This window comes from Eleutherodactylus coqui, chromosome 7 (assembly GCF_035609145.1).
Source record: "Eleutherodactylus coqui strain aEleCoq1 chromosome 7, aEleCoq1.hap1, whole genome shotgun sequence".
Taxonomy (NCBI): domain Eukaryota; kingdom Metazoa; phylum Chordata; class Amphibia; order Anura; family Eleutherodactylidae; genus Eleutherodactylus; species Eleutherodactylus coqui.
The window spans coordinates 184,042,759-184,063,382 of record NC_089843.1 but is presented as its reverse complement, the minus strand read 5'-3'; the positions used below and the strand labels follow the sequence as shown (position 1 = coordinate 184,063,382).

General features: G+C 45.5%; 1 protein-coding gene across 1 annotated transcript in view; it reads left to right on the top strand.

Moving 5' to 3' along the window:
- PARM1 (prostate androgen-regulated mucin-like protein 1) overlaps positions 1 to 16,622 on the top strand; it is a 112,343-nt gene extending 95,721 nt beyond the window's left edge. The window contains exon 4 of the mRNA XM_066574079.1: positions 11,655 to 16,622. Coding sequence (XP_066430176.1) covers positions 11,655 to 11,739 — 85 coding nt within the window. The 3' untranslated portion in view covers positions 11,740 to 16,622. The remainder of the gene's footprint in view (positions 1 to 11,654) is intronic.
- The last annotated feature ends 4,002 nt before the right edge of the window (positions 16,623 to 20,624 follow it).

The window sequence follows — 20,624 nt, the reverse complement described above, 5'->3', positions numbered from 1 at the left end:
TGCGTGGACAACGTACAAAAATCAGACGCAACCAGCTACGGTTTACTGCAGGCTTGCGCCATTGTCTTTCCTGACTGGCAAATACCTGCTCTGCTAGAGTTAATAACTCTGCTACACTAAAGTTGTGTGTCACTTTTTCAGGGCCACACTACAGTTCTAAAAGTTATTGTTCATTGAATATACGCAGTGGGTCCTTCCCTTTGCAAAAAAGGAAAATAAATTATATTTGGCCTGCCTGTGTAAGTCCTAAGGTCTCCTTGTACGTGTGTGCTGCGTGGACAACGTACAAAAATCAGACGCAACCAGCTACGGTTTACTGCAGGCTTGCGCCATTGTCTTTCCTGACTGGCAAATACCTGCTCTGCTAGAGTTAATAACTCTGCTACACTAAAGTTGTGTGTCACTTTTTCAGGGCCACACTACAGTTCTAAAAGTTATTGTTCATTGAATATACGCAGTGGGTCCTTCCCTTTGCAAAAAAGGAAAATAAATTATATTTGGCCTGCCTGTGTAAGTCCTAAGGTCTCCTTGTACGTGTGTGCTGCGTGGACAACGTACAAAAATCAGACGCAACCAGCTACGGTTTACTGCAGGCTTGCGCCATTGTCTTTCCTGACTGGCAAATACCTGCTCTGCTAGAGTTAATAACTCTGCTACACTAAAGTTGTGTGTCACTTTTTCAGGGCCACACTACAGTTCTAAAAGTTATTGTTCATTGAATATACGCAGTGGGTCCTTCCCTTTGCAAAAAAGGAAAAGAAATTATATTTGGCCTGCCTGTGTCAGTCCTAAGGTCTCCGTGTACGTGTGTGCTGCATGGACAACGTACAAAAATCAGACGCAACCAGCTACGGTTTACTGCAGGCTTGCGCCATTGTCTTTCCTGACTGGCAAATACCTGCTCTGCCAGAGTTAATAACTCTGCTACACTAAAGTTGTGTGACACTTTTTCAGGGCCACACCACAGTTATTAAACATATTGTTCATTGAATATACGCAGTGGGGCCTTCCCTTTGCAAAAAAGCGAAAAAATTATATTTGGCCTGCCTGTGTCAGTCCTAAGGTCTCCGTGTACGTGTGTGCTGCGTGGACAACGTACAAAAATCAGACGCAACCAGCTACGGTTTACTGCAGGCTTGCGCCATTGTCTTTCCTGACTGGCAAATACCTGCTCTGCCAGAGTTAATAACTCTGCTACACTAAAGATGTGTGACACTTTTTCAGGGCCACACCACAGTCATTAAACGTATTGTTCATTGAATATACGCAGTGGGGCCTTCCCTTTGCAAAAAAGTGAAAAAATTATATTTGGCCTGCCTGTGTCAGTCCTAAGGTCTCCGTGTACGTGTGTGCTGCATGGACAACGTACAAAAATCAGACGCAACCAGCTACGGTTTACTGCAGGCTTGCGCCATTGTCTTTCCTGACTGGCAAATACCTGCTCTGCCAGAGTTAATAACTCTGCTACACTAAAGTTGTGTGACACTTTTTCAGGGCCACACCACAGTTATTAAACGTATTGTTCATTGAATATACGCAGTGGGGCCTTCCCTTTGCAAAAAAGCGAAAAAATTATATTTGGCCTGCCTGTGTCAGTCCTAAGGTCTCCGTGTACGTGTGTGCTGCGTGGACAACGTACAAAAATCAGACGCAACCAGCTACGGTTTACTGCAGGCTTGCGCCATTGTCTTTCCTGACTGGCAAATACCTGCTCTGCTAGAGTTAATAACTCTGCTACACTAAAGTTGTGTGTCACTTTTTCAGGGCCACACTACAGTTCTAAAAGTTATTGTTCATTGAATATACGCAGTGGGTCCTTCCCTTTGCAAAAAAGGAAAAGAAATTATATTTGGCCTGCCTGTGTCAGTCCTAAGGTCTCCGTGTACGTGTGTGCTGCGTGGACAACGTACAAAAATCAGACGCAACCAGCTACGGTTTACTGCAGGCTTGCGCCATTGTCTTTCCTGACTGGCAAATACCTGCTCTGCCAGAGTTAATAACTCTGCTACACTAAAGTTGTGTGACACTTTTTCAGGGCCACACCACAGTTATTAAACGTATTGTTCATTGAATATACGCAGTGGGGCCTTCCCTTTGCAAAAAAGCAAAAAAATTATATTTGACCTGCAGGCTTGCGCCAATTTATTTCCTGCCTGGGAAATCAAATCACCTGTAATACAGCATGCTGAGGGGTAGGGGTAGGCCTAGAGGACGTGGACGCGGCCGAGGACGCGGAGGGCCAAGTGAGGGTGTGGGCACAGGCCGAGCCAGTGCGGTGGCCAGGGGTAGAGGCAGGGCCAGACCGAATAATCCACCAACTGTTTCCCAAAGCGCCCCCTCGCGCCATGCCACCCTGCACAGGTCAAGGTGCTCTACGGTGTGGCAGTTTTTCACAGAGACGCCTGACGACCGACGAACAGTGGTGTGCAACCTTTGTCGCGCCAAGATCAGCTGGGGAGGCACCACCAACAGCATGCACAGGCATATGATGGCCAAGCACCCCACAAGGTGGGACGATGCCCATTCACCGCCTCCGGTTTGCACCACTGCCTCTCCCCCTGTGCCCCAACCTGCCACTGAGATCCAACCCCCCTCTGAGGACACAGGCACTACCATCTCCTGGCCTGCACCCACACCCTCACCTCCGCTGTCCTCGGCCCCATCCAGCAATGTCTCTCAGCGCAGCGTCCAGACGTCGCTAGTGCCACAGTTTGAGCGCAAGCGCAAGTACGACGCCACGCACCCGCACGCTCAAGCGTTAAACTTGCACATTGCAAAATTGATCAGCCTAGAGATGCTGCCGTATAGGCTTGTGGAAACGGAGGCTTTCAAAAGCATGATGGCGGCGGCTGCCCCGCGCTACTCGGTTCCCAGTCGCCACTACTTTTCCCGATGTGCCGTCCCAGCCCTGCACGACCACGTCTCCCGCAACATTGTACGCGCCCTCACCAACGCGGTTACTCCCAAGGTCCACTTAACAACGGACACGTGGACAAGCACAGGCGGGCAGGGCCACTATATCTCCCTGACGGCACATTGGGTGAATTTAGTGGAGGCTGGGACAGAGTCAGAGCCTGGGACCGCTCACGTCCTACCCACCCCCAGAATTGCGGGCCACAGCTCGGTGGTGGTATCTGCGGCGGTGTATGCTTCCTCCACTAAAGCACCTTCCTCCTCCTCCTCCAACGCAACCTCTGTCTCGCAATCAAGATGTGTCAGCAGCACGTCGCCAGCAGTCGGTGTCACGCGGCGTGGCAGCACAGCGGTGGGCAAGCGTCAGCAGGCCGTGCTGAAACTACTCAGCTTAGGAGAGAAGAGGCAGACGGCCCACGAACTGCTGCAGGGTCTGACAGAGCAGACCGACCACTGGCTTGCGCCGCTGAGCCTCCAACCGGGCATGGTCGTGTGTGACAACGGCCGTAAGCTGGTGGCGGCTCTGCAGCTCGGCAGCCTCACGCACGTGCCATGCCTGGCCCATGTGTTTAATTTGGTGGTTCAGCGCTTTCTGAAAAGCTACCCCCACTTGTCATACCTGCTCGGAAAGGTGCGCCAGCTCTGCGCACATTTCCGCAAATCCCACACGCACGCTGCCACCCTGCGGACACTGCAACATAGGTTTAATCTGCCAGTGCACCGACTGCTGTGCGACGTGCCCACACAGTGGAACTCTATGCTCCACATGTTGGCCAGGCTCTATGAGCAGCGTAGAGCTATAGTGGAATACCAACTCCAACTTGCGCGGCGCAGTGGGAGTCAGCCTCCTCAATTATTTACAGAAGAGTGGCCCTGGTTGGCAGCCATCTGCCAGGTCCTTGGAAAATTTGAGGAGTCTACCCAGGTGGTGAGCGGCGATGCTGCAATCATTAGCGTCACCATTCCTCTGCTATGCATCTTGAGAAGTTCCCTGCAAAGCATAAAGGCAGACGCTTTGCGCTCGGAAACAGAGCCGGGAGAAGACAGTATGTCGCTGGATAGTCAGAGCACCCGCCTGTCTATATCTCAGCGCGTTGAGGAGGAGGAGGAGCATGAGGAGGATGAGGAGGAGGGGGAAGAGACAGCTTGGCCCACTGGTGAGGGTACACATGCTGCTGGGCTGTCATCCTTTCAGCGTGTATGGCCTGAGGAGGAGGAAGAGGAGGAGGAGGAGGATCCTGAAAGTGATCTTCCTAGTGAGGACAGCCATGTGTTGCGTACAGGTACCCTGGCACACATGGCTGACTTCATGTTAGGATGCCTTTCTCGTGACCCTCGCGTTACACGCATTCTGGCCACTACGGATTACTGGGTGTACACACTGCTCGATCCACGGTATAAGGAGAGCCTTTGCACTCTCATTCCCGAAGAGGAAAGGGGTTCGAGAATGATGCTATACCACAGGGCGCTGGTGGACAAACTGATGGTAAACTTCCCATCCGACAGCGCTAGTGGCAGAAGGCGCAGTTCCGAGGGCCAGGTAGCAGGGGAGGCGCAGAGATCAGGCAGCATGTACAGCGCAGGCAGGGGAACATTCTCCAAGGCCTTTGCCAGCTTTATGGCTCCCCAGCAAGAGTGTGTCACCGCTCCCCAGTCAAGGCTGAGTCGGCGGGAGCACTGTAAAAGGATGGTGAGGGAGTACGTAGACCGTCCTCCATGACGCCTCTGCCCCCTACAACTACTGGGTGTCGAAGCTGGACACGTGGCCTGAACTCGCGCTGTATGCCCTGGAGGTGCTTGCTTGTCCTGCGGCTAGCGTCTTGTCAGAGAGTGTGTTTAGTGTGGCTGGGGGAATCATCACGGATAAGCGTACCCACCTGTCAACCGACAGTGCCGACAGGCTTACACTCATCAAGATGAACAAAGCCTGGATTTCCCCAGACTTCTCTTCTCCACCAGCGGACAGCAGCGATACGTAAGCAATACGTAGGCTGCACCCGCGGATGGAAGCTACGTTCTCTCTCACCATCCAAAACGGGGACATTTCTGCTTCATCAATCTGTGTCTAATATTCCTCCTCCTCCTCCTGCTCCTCCTCCTGAAACCTCACGTAATCACGCTGAACGGGCAATTTTTCTTAGGGCCACAAGGCTCACTCATATAATTTTTCTAAACAATTTTTATATGTTTCAATGCTCTTAAAAGCGTTGAAACTTTAACTTGAACCAATTTTTCGTTAAACTGGGCTGCCTCCAGGCCTAGTTACCACTTAAGCCACATTAACCAAAGCGATTAATGGGTTTCACCTGCCCTCTTGGTTGGCCATGGCCAATTTTTTGGATGTACATTAGTACTGTTGGTACAGCAATTTTTGTGGGCCCTCGCCTACAGTGTAATCAAATGAATTTTTAGCCCACCTGCATTACAGCTGACGTTACATCAGCTGTGTTGGGCAATGCAATGGGATATTTTTGTGTATCGCCGGTGGGTTCCAGGGAGCCACCCATGCTGTAGGTGCACACGGAGTTTAACCTACATCTGTCCACTTGTAAAGAACCCCAGTCTGACTGGGGCATGCAGTGTGGGCCGAAGCCCACCTGCATTAAGCACGACATTACTACCTCAGCTGTGTTGGGCACTGCAATGGGATATTTTTATGTACCGCCGGTGGGTTCCAGGAAGCCACCCATGCTGTGGGTCCACAGGGAATTATAAATGCATCTGTTTCCACTTGTAAAGAACCCCAGTCTGACTGGGGCATGCAGTGTGGGCCGAAGCCCACCTGCATTAAGCACGACATTACTACCTCAGCTGTGTTGGGCACTGCAATGGGATATTTTTGTGTATCGCCGGTGGGTTCCAGGGAGCCACCCATGCTGTCGGTCGACAGGGACTTCACAATAGGGAGTTGTACCTGCCTGTGTCTATGAATTAAAAAGCCCGGTCTGACTGGGGCATGCAGAGACACCTTGACAGAATGAATAGTGTGTGACACATAGGTTCCCCATTGCTATGCCCACGTGTGCAGCTCCTGATGGCGGTGGCACAGGATTCTATTTCTCATTGCTTCTGTACAGCATTGTGGGCTATCGCCCCGCCCCTTTTAAAGAGGGTCGCTGCCTAGCCGTGCCAACCTCTGCAGTGTGTGCCTGCGGTTCCTCCTCATAGCAGACGCACTTCTAAATAGACATGAGGGTGGTGAGGCATTAGGGCAGCTGAAGGCTGCGCAGGGACACTTTGGTGTGCGCTGTGGGGGGGAGGGGGGGCGGTTGGGCAGCATGTAACACAGGAGAAGTGGCAGTGGAGTGTCATGCAGGCAGTGATTGTGCTTTGTTGGAGGTAGTGTGGTGCTTAGCTAAGGTATGCCATGCTAATGAGGGCTTTTCAGAAGTAAAAGTTTTTGGGAGGGGGGGGGCCCCACTCTTGCCGCTATTGTGGCTTAATAGTGGGACCTGTGAACTTGAGATGCAGCCCAACATGTAGCCCCTCGCCTGCCCTATCCGTTGCTGTGTCGTTCCCATCACTTTCTTGAATTGCCCAGATTTTCACACAAGGAAACCTTAGCGAGCATCGGCGAAATACAAAAATGCTCGGGTCGCCCATTGACTTCAATGGGGTTCGTTACTCGAAACGAACCCTCGAGCATCGCGAAAAGTTCGTCCCGAATAACGAGCACCCGAGCATTTTAGTGCTCGCTCATCTCTATTGGTAACTTTTTCTTAGAATAAGTCATCAAAAAAAATTGGTGGGGGTCCCACACCAAGAATCCTCAACGATCAGTTGTTTGCTGGGGGCCGCTGAAAACTGGAGTGTCATACAGTGTTTAGTGGTGTGCAATGTTATCCTAGACTCAGTCCCGCTGAAACAACTGGGCGTCTGCAGTGCTATTCGGAGCCGCTGCGCAATGTATGGGCCTTTTCCAGTTCCAATGTGCAGACGCTCCAGCAAACAGCTGATGGACTGGGTGTCATAAACCTCCCAATCCGATAGCGATGACCTGTCTGGAGGATAAATTATCAATAAAAGATTCCCAGAAAAGTACTGTAATGGTAAAGATTGTCTTTTCCAGTCAATATGCTTACAGTTTGAGTTGTTTGCATGGATGCCTTAAGGCTTTCTTGCATATATTATTAAAGTACTTATCTAGAACGTAAACATTAATGACCTATCTGTAGGATAGGTCATCAATATCAAATCAGTGGGGGTCCAAACCCCAGCACCCTGCCAATAAACTGCTTGACTGCTGTGATCTCCTCACTGTATAACAGACATGGCACTGTATATCACATAGTGGTGGTGCCTGGTATTGCAGCTCATTCCTACTTGAATGGAACTAAGCTGCAGTAAAGTCATGTGACTAATGTATATGATGCAAATAAGGAAGATGAAACAATACCTTTTCAGCGCCACCTATTGAAGGCAGCATTCCTAAAAATCGGTGTCAGACCATTTAAAGTCTTTAAAACAATAATCTGCAATTAAAAAACAAGCAAGAAAACCATACACCTACAGCTCTTTTGGGGGGTTTGCCCCTCTTGATTGTGCAGCAGGTTTCTGGCTTGGCTAGTGAGAGGCCTATAGATGTGGTTGACAAAGGGTATCATTTCTCCTTAAGGAGAGCACCTACAAGGTGTGTGGAGACACCTAGAAGTTGTGTGATGAGGCTTTTAAGGCTATGCATGCTCCTCTGGGAAATATGCAAATAAGGAAGCTGAAATAACACCTCTGCAGCACCACCCATTGGTTTTTACTTCCTAATCATTGTTTTAAAACCTAGTTTAAAAGGTCAGACATTGATTTGCAGGAATACTGCCATCCAATATGTGGCACTGCAGAGGTATTGTTTCATCTTCCTTATTTGCATATATTTCCCAGAGGAGCATGCATGGTCTTATAATCCTCCTCACTCCCCTCCTAGGTGTCTCCACACACTTTCTAGGTGCTCTCCTTAAGGAGAGATGATACCCCTTCCTACTAATATATGTGATGTCACGGGCCTGAAGGAGAGGCTATAACTAGAGATGAGCGAGCATACTCGCTATAAGGGCAATTACTCGATCGAGCATTGCCCTTAGCGAGTACCTGCCCGCTCGGAAAAGAAAAGGTTACGGCTGCCAGTGGCTTGCGGGGAGGAACGGAGGGGAGATCTCTCTCCCTCTCGCCCCCCCCCCCCCCCCCCCCCCCGCTTCCCCCTGCTCATTGCCGCAACTCACCTCTTACCTGCGCCGGCAGCCGAACCTTTTCTTCCGAGCGGGCAGATACTCACTAAGGACAATGCTCGATCAAGTAATTGTCCTTAGCGAGTATACTCGCTCATCTCTAGCCATAACTAGAGATGAGCGAACGTACTCGTTTCGAGTAATTACTCGATCGAGCATCGCTATTTTCGAGTACCTGGCTACTGGGGTGCAAAGATTCGGGGGGCGCCGGGGAGCAGGGGGTAGCAGTGGAGAACAGGGGGGAGCTCTCTCTCTCTAACTCTCCCCCCCCCCACTCCCCTCTGCAACCCCCTGCTCACCCACGGCGCCCCCCGAATCTTTTCACCCGAGTAGAGAAGTACTCGAAAATCGCGGTGCTCGAGTGAAAAAGGTGCGTGGCCGAGTACATTCGCTCATCTCTAGCCATAACCTTAAATATCTAGGTCCTAGAAAATACCTTTATAATTACAATTCCAGCTCTTTCTGTACATAAGGAAGGCACAGAAGCTTCATGTTTCAATTCAGCAGATAGTTTACGCTAAGCTGAACTGGGAAATGAAAGTTGGTTAACTTCAGTTCACTAAATTCATCTTTCTCCACTTTCGTCTACTTTAGTTATTACTAGAGACAGATATATATATATATATATATATATATATATATATACATATATATATATATATATATACTATTATTAGCTGTCTTCAGACTCTTGGCAGGGAAACAAACCTTATCTGCAAAGTATGTTCTGACGGCTTTCATGGTCAACCGATCAAAAATAAAACTGTTAAATATTAATATCACAAAGATATAAATGAGTCCAAAACTTTTTATTTTATAAAGCTTATAAAGTTGATGAGTCAGCATTACAGAGCAACAAAGGATAATAAAATGATTAACAAAATCCGATTAGAACGTTTACAGAAAATGTGCAATGTAAGTTTCCAACGTAGCTCTTTGTTGAAGGACATAAACTAGAAAAGCCAGTCATAATACAAGAGACGCTTGAGGATATAATAGCCTCATATTATGTTTATCACTTTTATTGACTATTGTAGCTTTGTGTTTTGTAAATGTATAATAGTCAAGATGATGATTAAAAGCGGCCGAAGGTCATGCTGTTGATGGGGAAAACCAAAACTTAAAAATTGAGGAAGAAAGGGGAACTTTGTAACATTTCAAAACACTGTATAAATAAATGTCACTAGGAATGTTATTATCTACACTCACTAAAAAACGAGTAAATAAATGGTTATTACACTAAGGCCTCCTTTACACGGGTGACAAAATAGCGACACAAGAAAATTGCAGTAATATCGCATCGGTGGTGCGATTTTGTGGCGCTACAAAGTCGCAAGTGGTGCTACAAAGTCATGCGACATGGTAGCACCACTTGCGAGGATTTTCGGCAGGGGGATTTGAAATATAAGCCCTACCCCGTAAATAAGCCTAGCTGCCGAAAAAAAAAGGAAAAGAATATATCACCTAGAAGCGCTGTCCGGCTCCGCCTGTCTTCTCCCTGGTTCCCAGCACTGGTCTTCAGCATCTCTTCTCGCTGGGGATTGGAAAGCGCTGCCTTTAATTGGCTGTGACGCTCAGCCAATCAGAGCCAGCGCTTGATGAACAAATCACAGCCATTCATTGGCTGTGATTGATTCATCGAGCCTGACTCTGATTGGCTGAATTGGGGCCCTCAGCCAATCTGAGGCAGCGCAACCTGGAGCCGGAGATTTTCTAATCCCCGGCCAGAAGAGATGCTGAAGACAATTTCCTGGGACTCGGGAGAAGAGCCAGAGCTGGACAGTGCTTCTTAGGGGATATATGTTGGGAGATTTTTTCAATTTTTTTTTCTGCAGATAGGGCTTATTTTAGGGCTTTTACAGTAGGATTTCCTATTGTCAAAGTTGCATCGCACTGCACGAAAAATGGTTTTCATGCGATGAAACAGAAAGCAAGGCTTCATAGGGAAACATGGGCTACTAGACCTCACAAGTCACGTGCATATCGCAAAACCTGCAAAGTTTTTTACTTTTGTATCATGCTACAAAACATCGCAAATGTGAAGGAACCCATAGGAAAGCATGGGCTTCACATACATGCGATTTGTAGCATTGTCGCAATGCAAGGAAATCACGTTACTTTATCGCCCGTGTGAACGCAGCCTAAAGGGTTCTACCAAAATCACAAGTTATCCCCTATTCACTGGTTAGGGGATAACTTGCTAGTTGTGGGGGGTTTCACTGCTGAAATACCCACCAATCCAAAGAACTGGACTCCCGTGTCCACCTCGCCCCACCATTGTGGGGTCACTTCTTGCCGCACAGTGACATCAGAACAAGTGAAGTGCTGGCTGAGCATGTGCAGTTGGCAATCCATTTCAATAGGACTGACGGAAGTATGTGAGTGCGTGCTGCTTGGGTATCTCTGCAATCCCATTGAAAGTGAATGAAGCTTCAGTGCACTTGCCTACAAGTGCTCCCTTTATCTCCTCATCACTGCAGGGGGTGCAGTGAGCCTGCAGTGAGGAGGACAAGGAACATGAATTGGATCTTAATTTTTTAGATCATTGGGGGTGTCTCCTCTGGATAGGGGTTAACTTGTAATTATTATGGTACAACCCCTTTAATGGTTATGGTTATTTTGATAGGTTATTGTCAATATACATCATTGTTCTAACAATACCCCCTGTGGAACAGGAGGCCAGCTGTCAGTCACAGCTGGCTTCCACTGCAGGATGGTGCAGGCTCACTTCTAAGCCCGTGGCATCCACAGGACGTAAGCTTGCTTCTTGTTGAGTTAAGTACCATGCACCTAGGACATAAATTTATGCCCTTTTGTGTTAAGGGGTTAACTAATGCGTAAGGTAGCAGCATTAAATGGGATCCATCAGCGTCTTTGTTACAGTTCACAATTAAAGGGGTTTTCAGGGAGAATAATATTGATAGCAAGAGCCTATCTTTGGGATCTGACCAATGGAGACCAACTCAGCCAATCACCTGTCTCAAGGGACTGTGAACTCCCCTTCATTTATTTTTTTGTTTACCAGGCACAGCGCCATCCATATTATAGTGGTTGTGCCTTGTATTGCAGGTCAGTCCCATACACTTGAATAGGAGTGAGGTGTGGAACCAGGCATAGTCACCACCAAACGGTACTGTGCTTGGTAAAAAAATGATTCCCCTTTAGTCAGCAAATTGATGAGAGTGATGGGAGTTGGATCCCTAAGGATCTGATATTAAATAGGCCATTGTGTGGCGCATTATTAAGAGTATTAAGCTCTCGCTCCCAACCTGAAGGTTGCAGGGTTCATTCTCTGCTTGGTTCAGGTAGTCAGCTCAAGGTTGACTCAGCCTTCCATCCCTCCAAGGTCGGAAAAATGAGTACCCAGCTTGGTTGGGGGTAATAAATAAATTACCTGAAAGCGTTGTGCAATAAATTGGCACTAACAATATTTTTTTAAATTTAGTATCGGGAAATATTTAAGGAGGATATTTCCAATCCTGCAACATTATTTTCATGCTTTATAAATCTTATATTTTCTAGGCATTCATCATATGGAAGACTACTAGAAGACCAAGATTACGGGTCACTAGGAAACTACAACAACCCTCTCTACGATGACTCTTGAGGATAAGGGAAGGATTCCATGCACAAGAAGAACAAAACATTGTCTTTGGTCCACTTGTTGCGCAGGGTCAGAGCAACAAATGCCCGTTACCTTTAAATCCTCAGGCCTGCTGAAATGACCCATCACATTGTATATCTGCTGTGTAATGAACAAAGTTATGAACTAAAAACCAAAGTAAAATTTCTGTCCTATTCTGTGTTATCATCATGTCTCCGGTATTCTATAAATTACATAGATTCTGATTCCGCATTCTGTTCTATAACCCAGTAACTAATAGCCTTATTTAAGAAATGAATAAATATATATTTTTTAATGAAAGAGCAGTTTTGCACACGTGAAATGATCCTGGCATGTAATCAATTCTTTTATGGATATATTGACATTTTTTTAAAGCACTTTGTAAGAAACCCAAAGAAATGCGTCGTGTTACACTCGTACATCTGTGATATAAACTGTAATTTAGGCGAATGCGGATCAGTTTGTATTATTAACTTATTGTGCAGAGTGTTTGCTGACAGTAAATTATCAAGCATCACAGCTTAATACAATGAAACGTGATGCATATAATGACTGACATACTGCGGGGTATGATGTACAAATATTGCACTACTGAGAGCAGTTCGGGTCAGGGGGGTCTGGCCTGACCATCTCGCTATTGTTAGTATTTGATTTCTTTTACAAATTTTCTATATTTTCCATTATAAAAGTCTAATCTTTGCTAATTATACATACAGGGTGTAGTACTGTAAGTTGCAACTCAAATGCATGTAGTCAGAAATAATATTTGGTGCTTAGTTATATAATTTACCTTCTGTATTGATCTGGTACATCTAAAGTGTAATTAGTATTACATACCTTAATAGAGTCTATACTGAATGGAGTGTGAGAGTACAATTTACCTAACAGTTTAGCGTCCTATGTACTACTATACATCTACTGTATACTGCCTGCCCATGCTACACAGGGTTGTTGTAGCTACATCTTACTCATGCTAGGCGGAAATGGTTGTTGTCTCAATTGTTGGAAGACATTATGTAACCAATAAAGAAGTGTTATATGAGGTTGCACTAACTATTCATACTGTCCCACCAGCTGATCTTTAAAGTATAGCTTTTGTAAGCTTGTGTTCTTAGTAATTTTTGCCTTTTTCTCATTCACTGGACCATATCAGTCATTTCAATACACCGCTTGGTACACTGGCTTTACAATAAATGACTTAATGAACATTTAAAAAACACTGGAAGTATTGTATCACAAAGTATTATGCTATGTGCCTTCATTTTACAAATGTGAATCATTTGCAGAAAGAATCGCAGGGTTCAACAGCAAAGAAACAGTTGTTGGAGATACATACCCTGTCGTGGTTGCTTAAGCTATCATTGCTGTGCCTATTGATTTGATCCGTTTTCTACTTTATATGGTATTTTGGAATATTCAGAGGAATGAGTCAGAGGAATATCATGTAAATATCATGTTTTCTGAGTAGTGGAAATAGAAAATTGCAACACAACTTTGTAAAAGTGAGATTTTGAGCATATAGGGAGGTCAAATATACACAACACCAACAACTTATTATGCTCTCAACTAGTTTAGAAAACCCAATTTCAAATATTTTATCAGGTTATTCCAATAGAGGAGCCTCTCCTATACGACCTTCATTCATTGGCCAGAGCAGAGAGCAGCTGCAGAAAGCATCTCTCATTCTCATGGCTTGAGCATGCATTATATTGACAGCCCAATGAGCCTTATATGGTTGATGTCTCCTGTATCGTGCTGCATGAGAATTGAAAATCTGTTATTAGGTTCCTATGCAGATTACAGTTTATCACTGTGAATTCCAACTGTGCAACATTGCATGATCAGATTATTCTTGATGGGCCCTCATAATAAAGCAGACAACCTCTTTCATAAGCATTACTTTTGAAGGGTTTATATACTTGGCCAATCACTTATATAATGCACTACTAGTGCACTATGAGGAAATAGAGTGCGTTCTCTGATCAGGACGCCTCCCTACTAGTCATCTCTGGGAGGCATGTCAAAAGGAAAACTGCATTCATTATTATCAATAGATGCCGATCGGCTCTTGTAGGCTTTGTTTCATGTTTGATGCTGCAGGAAAAGCGAGTATGTGCATTGTGAGTCCTCAGATGTAACCAGCTGATGAGCCTTACTTGGACACACTCCCAGGCGAAACTAGACAACCCCTTTAACACATTAGAGACCGCCTTTTTATGGACCTCACTAATGGGCTTTAAACCTGCATATACATATCTTTAAGGATGTAGCTTGGCTGACTACTGACAGCCAGGCTCCTGCTCTAACAGCCAGTAGCAGAGAAAGCTCAGATTCTGTCAGTTTAACCACTTAGCTGCCACAATCACTAGCAACTGCAGCATGTAAGCAGATGACAGGAGGAAGGAGCTCCTTCTGTCACCCATCGACACCCTGCAATACGATTTCAAAGTACCATTGGGTTCTCATGGCATCCGGAAGCCTGACAAAGGCCTTCATCTCTGCCATGTAACACCACCTATTACCTTCCACCTTCTGCAGAGTCTAATAGGCTGTTGTCATAGGCTTAGTAGAATGCAGTACATAAGTGTTGCAGTGTACTATTCCAGCAATCGAACAATCACATCTTCAAGTCCCCTTCACAAACTAAAAAAATAGTGACAAAAAATTCAACTTTAGTTTAAAGGAAAAAAAATCAGTTAAAAAAGCATTTTCCCCTACAAAAAAAATTGAAATTTATAAAATACACCCCTCCCCCCTTCAAAAAAAAATTTTTTTTAAATCGGCACATCTTAGGTATTGCTGCATTCGTAACAACCCAGAAAATGAAAATATTTTGTTATTTATCCTGCCTGGTGAATATCATAAAAATTGTTTTTAAACGTAATGACAGAATTGTTATTTTTCTTTAGTTTGCCTCCCAGAAAATGCAATAAAAGGCAATCTAAAAGCCACAGGTACTTCAAACTGCTACCAATGAAAACTACAACCCTTCCTGCATTAAACAAGCCCTCACAGAGCTCCGTTATTGGAAAAATAACAATGCAATCCATCTTAGGCCGCCTGCAGACGGACGGGTCGGATCTGGCGGCGAGAATTATCGCCGCGGGACCCGACCCCACCGCCTGCTGGGAGGAGCGCGTACTCACCCGCGCCCGGCGGCCCCGGCTCTTTCATGTGCCGGCTGCCGGGCAGCCGGCGCATGCGCAGACCAGAGCCGGCGGCTGGGTGAGTGACGTTTCTGTGCGAGGCTCTGCGAGCCCCGCACAGAAATAGGACATGCCGCGGTTTGTTTGCCGCGCGACATTTCGCGCGGCCAAACCTCGGCCGTCTGCATAGGAGTGTGTATTGTAATGCACTCCTATGCAGGCTTTCAGTGGCGGAAATCCCGCCGCGGGATTTCCGCCCGTGTGCAGGCGGCCTTAGAATGAGGTGATGCAGATTCAAAAGTTTTTCTCTAAAAACATGTTTTTATTGTGCAAAAGTAGTAAAAGATAAAAGGCCGCCTGCACACGAGCGTTCCGGATTACGTTAGCGGATTTTCACGCGCGGGAGACCTGGGTATGGCACCTAAATTGTGCTTGCGGATAGGTGCAGATGCGTGAAAAATCACGCGCGGATATATGCGGATGTGCTGCGGAAAAAAATGCATGGAAAAACCTGCAGCCGCCCCATATAGTAACCCACCCCCTAGAAAACTGCCCAAGTCCTTGGAAAATAGCATAAAAACCAACACCCAATCTCCATTTTGTCCCTCTTGCTTGTGAGAGCAAGGCTCGTGGCTGGTGGCTGCTGGATGAGGTGACTGAGGGCAGTGGTGCGGCTAAAATTTGCCTGTGGAGCCTCCTACCACGTCTACGTCCTCTAATGTCATAGTAACCAGTGCCTTCATCCGCAGCTGCACTGCGGATGTACTGCGTGAAAAAACACGTCCATTCACTTGTATTAGAGTCTCCACGCACAGAATCCGACCCAAATTAGGACATGCCGCGTTTTTTTTCTAGCGCATGAAAATCCGCGATGCAAAGCCGTCCATCTGGGGACAACTGCGGATCCCCATAGAAGTATATTGGCTGCGGTCAGGGGTGGACAATGTGCTTAAAATACCACGGCAGAAATTCCGCCCGTGTGCAGGCACCCAAAAACATCCATATAAACTTGGTATCACCATAATTGTGCTGATCAGAAAAGAAAGTTACCATATTATTTTTACCAAATGGTGAACGCCGTAAAAACAAAACCCCAAAACAATGGCGGAATTTCTGGATGTTTTTTCCTTCTCTTCCCTTAAAAATAATGTATGAAAAATTAAACAATACATTATATGTACCTCAGAGTGCTGGCATAAAAAAATACAACTCGTCCCACTAAAAACAAGACATCATGTGGGTATATCCACGAGCAACGGATGATGAAAATCCCTTGGTTCTTAAGGCACAAAATAGGCTGGTCACTACGGGGTTAAGATTTATTAACCCCTTAAGAAATCTATTTTCTTTATACTCCATTGTGATCAGCTGATCATTACAATAGGGTAGCGTTGAGTTTTAGTTGTGAAATGGCGGTAAAGTACTGCTTGCTCTCGTCAGGCAGGAGCACTCCGGGGTCCCATGAGGCTTCCGCTGATTTAGCAGTCATGTTATATGGTAGAGCTTGCTATTTATTTTCCCTCTCGTGTTGTTTTGTATGATACATTGTAACTAAGAAATGTCAGTTTACAACCATATTGACGCACTGGATTGATGAGAATGTAAACCTGTCCTTGCTCATCCAGCACAGCAAGCATCACCTAAGACTCATGTATTACACAGACTGTATATCATTTGTTTGCTGTTTCAACCAATAAACTCTTCAGGCTTTAAAATCCATTTAATTTTGCTGTTTTATTGCAATGTATTGGACCAATGCAGATAGTGAGCAATAATCACTATTTTGGTTGAAGTTTGCCCTGGTTGCACATTGCTCTGCACCGTATTAATGACTATTTCTTTGGGCTGCTTTCATACCAGTGCTCGGGGTTCTATTTTCCTGCTCCATTCAGAAAGCAGAAAAGGGGAATCTCCTGGCCATACGGGTCTGTTTTATCACTAAACCGAACAGACCCCATTGACCATAATGGGTCTGTTTGGTTTCCGCTCATCTGGCCACCATTTTACCAGAAGAAAAAAATCTTGCATGCAACGCTATTTCTTCCGGTATTTTGTGCCGTGATGTTATGGAACATAGATATGAAGGCAACCTTGGCTCTTCCAGTATTGTACTTTTATAACATTGCTGATAGTGCCTAGAAAAAGCTTAAAGGAGATGTCCCGCGCCGAAACGGGTTTTTTTTTTTTTAAACCCCCCCCCGTTCGGCGCGAGACAACCCCGATGCAGGGGTTAAAAAAACCACCCGCACAGCGCTTACCTGAATCCCGGCGGTCCGGCGTCTTCATACTCACCTGCTGAAGATGGCCGCCGGGATCCTCTGTCTTCATGGACCGCAGGGCTTCTGTGCGGTCCATTGCCGATTCCAGCCTCCTGATTGGCTGGAATCGGCACGTGACGGGGCGGAGCTACACGGAGCTACACGGAGCCCCATAGAGAAGAGGAGAAGACCCGGACTGCGCAAGCGCGGCTAATTTGGCCATCGGAGGGCGAAAATTAGTCGGCACCATGGAGACGAGGACGCCAGCAACGGAGCAGGTAAGTAAAAAACTTTTTATAACTTCTGTATGGCTCATAATTAATGCACAATGTATATTACAAAGTGCATTAATATGGCCATACAGAAGTGTATAGACCCACTTGCTGCCTCGGGACAACCCCTTTAATAACTTGGGGATGGACTGGTTGAAATTAAGAAGTGCCTTGAATCCCCCTCACACACAACCTTATAGCAGCACTAAAATTCACAGCCATAGACTGCCAGCTATAGTGCTATTACTGACAACACGCAAACTTTTTTCTCAAAGCCCTTGTAAATTGCAGTTTGTGTGTTGCTGAGATATTATGTACCATGGGTGACAGCAATGACGTAACTATAGGGGATGCGGTTGCACCCGGGCCCAGGAGCCTTAGGGGGCCTATAAGGCCTCTCTTCTCCGTATAGGGAGCCCTGTTACAGGGTTTGCATTGGGGCCCAGAAGCTTCAACTTATGCCTCTGGTTGACAGCATGGGATGTTGAAAGTTTTTGGCAGCCTTGTGGTGTTCTTGGATCACGGCTATAGTGAGGAAATGGCAGTGATCACTGGCGTAACTATAGGGGATGCGATTGCACCCGGGCCCAGAAGCCTTAGGGGGCCCATTAGGCCTCTCTTCTGCATATAGGGAGCCTAGTACTATGAATAAAGCATTATAGTTGGGGACTTTGTTACAGGGTTTGCATTGGGTCCCAGAAGGTGTTCTTGGATCATGGCTATAGCGAGGAAATGGCAGTGATATAATATTATGCAAAAATCACTCCTAAAAGAATTATCTAATGTTATCTGCAAAATACGAAATTGGAGGTATGCCAATATTATACTATATTAAGTTGTGCCAAGGAACTTCCTATTAGGAAGAAAGGCGAGTAAGAAGAGGACAACCAATGGCACAAAGTTTAATCACTAAAACTACACAGGCATCAAGTAAGGCAAGGTCATTGGTGATTTAAAAGACTGTTGTAAAGCTTATTTCTTCATACATGAATTGACATAAAAACAATAGCCAGAATGGCATGAAAAGATAGAACTCTAATTTTTTAATGCATCCTCAATGTTGGCAGCGCTGGTGACATGGAAAATGTAAAGTCGGTAGTCCAGTTCTGCCTAGAGCATCTACTGGGATGCATCTGGTTAGAACTGGACCACTGATAGGACATCGGTGTCACCAGCGGCGCCCACATTAAATCTGTAAGGTGCAATACAAAGAGTAGTTCTAACTTTCCTGTTTTTCTGGCTGTTGTATGTCAGTTCATGTATATAGAAATCAGCTTTCCTTTTGCCCCATTCTTTATAAATCACCCTGTACATGTCATTATTGTGGTTGTCATTGGGAAAAAACTCACTACAATTAAAGTAGCTAGTTGTTTCAATCTGTGAAATACTGCAGGTCACAAACTATGAATCGAGGAATTCTCCAGCCAGCCATAGATTTTCCATTCAATGTCAACTGCAGGGAAAACATAATATCATAGAGTCACCTTTCAAATGAACAGCTGTGCTTGCTTTGTCATGTAATCATGGACAAGGTGAGTTCAGAAGATCCAATGCTTGCTAAAGCTCTCCGCTCCAGAGTAAGACTGCTTTCACATCTGCCCTAGGGATTGCGCTGACCTGCTCCGTATGGGGAGCAGGAAAGGGGAATCCCTATGGCTGAATGGTTCTGCCTCAAGTTGAAACCAGACAGTGCAGGGCAAACCCCATTGACTATAATGGGATCCGCATTCTTTCTGGTCAGCTGCTTGGCTTTTAGATGGAAGAAAAAGCTCCGCATGACACGCTTGTTCTTCCAGTGTTTGCATCCAGATCTGTGACAGAACCTTTAGCCAAAGGGTCCAATGCAGATATGACTTAATCTATGTCACACACAGTCTATTAGGATATATGGACTGTGGATGTCCTGATGAAACAGCCCCTTTAATTCTGCCTTCTTCTTTACAAACCTCAGACCTCAGTCATCATTATAGATTTTCTGTTAGGCCTCCTTCATATGAGCGTATGCATAGTTTTTTTGTGGAACTAATAATGCTTTTTTGCGCGTGCATCGGTCCATTTTACTGTACTTTTTGTGCCCGCAAGCTATGTTCATTCGTGTCCGACAAAGAAAGATACACCTATTGAAATGGCTAATTAGTCTTAATGAGTTCCAGGTGTGTTCTTTGTCCAGTGGAATTATACAATGATTCAAGCATCTCCGTGCGTATTGCGCACACATTTGCACATCACCTATTGACTTCTATGAGGTGCGCAAATACGCAGAATAGTAGAGCATGTTGTATTTTTTTTTTTTTGCATGACCGAATGCGCGCAATACGGAAATGTGAACAAACCCATTTAAATCAATGGGCTCTATTCTCTGCGTATTGTGCACGCAAATACGCCGATGTGGAGCCGCTCTAAGTCAGAGTTTTATTTATATCACTCATAATTCTCTGTTTTACCCCCAGCGATGTTTTTATCATGCAAATTGCTCATTAGATCGTGCAAATTGCTCATTAGATCGATTGGTTTGCACAATAATTGTGCCGTGTGAATGCATGCAGTGAAAGCAATAAAACTATGAACAACGGCCTGTTTACTGTGAATGGAGGCGCATGGCTAGTATAAGTATTTAAATAGTACCGTGCAGATTGTTGTTATATTATTTGTTTTCTTTATTCTGAAAAATAATGGTGCATTTTATATCTGGTGAGAGACTAAAGACATAAATAAATGAGAAAACCCTGTGAAAGGTCAGCTGTAATAATATTTGATAGGATGGCAGTAAACAATGGCGTCTCGCTGGATGACTCACTAACTATTTATAAGGGATTCCTCCCCATGCTCATTAATATACCAAAGTACTTCTCTAAGATCACATCTAGATGCAACCAGGTTTGTCCCTGCTGTGTGCTGTTCCTGATTTATGTTTACGGTGCCCGAACATGACAGGACGCCATTACGTTCCCCTTTTCAGCTAGGAACTTATGGATAAGTAACCAATTCGCCATCCTTTGTCTCCTTCCTTAGATGAAGTCACTCATTGAATTTAAATGGCATCATAATAAGTCTTTCAAAATGTCAGAACAATGAAAAGAAAAGCAAAAATCTTACTAATATGAGCGGTAAATAGCAGAAAACATTGTGTCCTATGTAAGAGCAGCATGCTATAATGACAAGTTCGTTAGGGGGTTATTCCAAAGTGCACA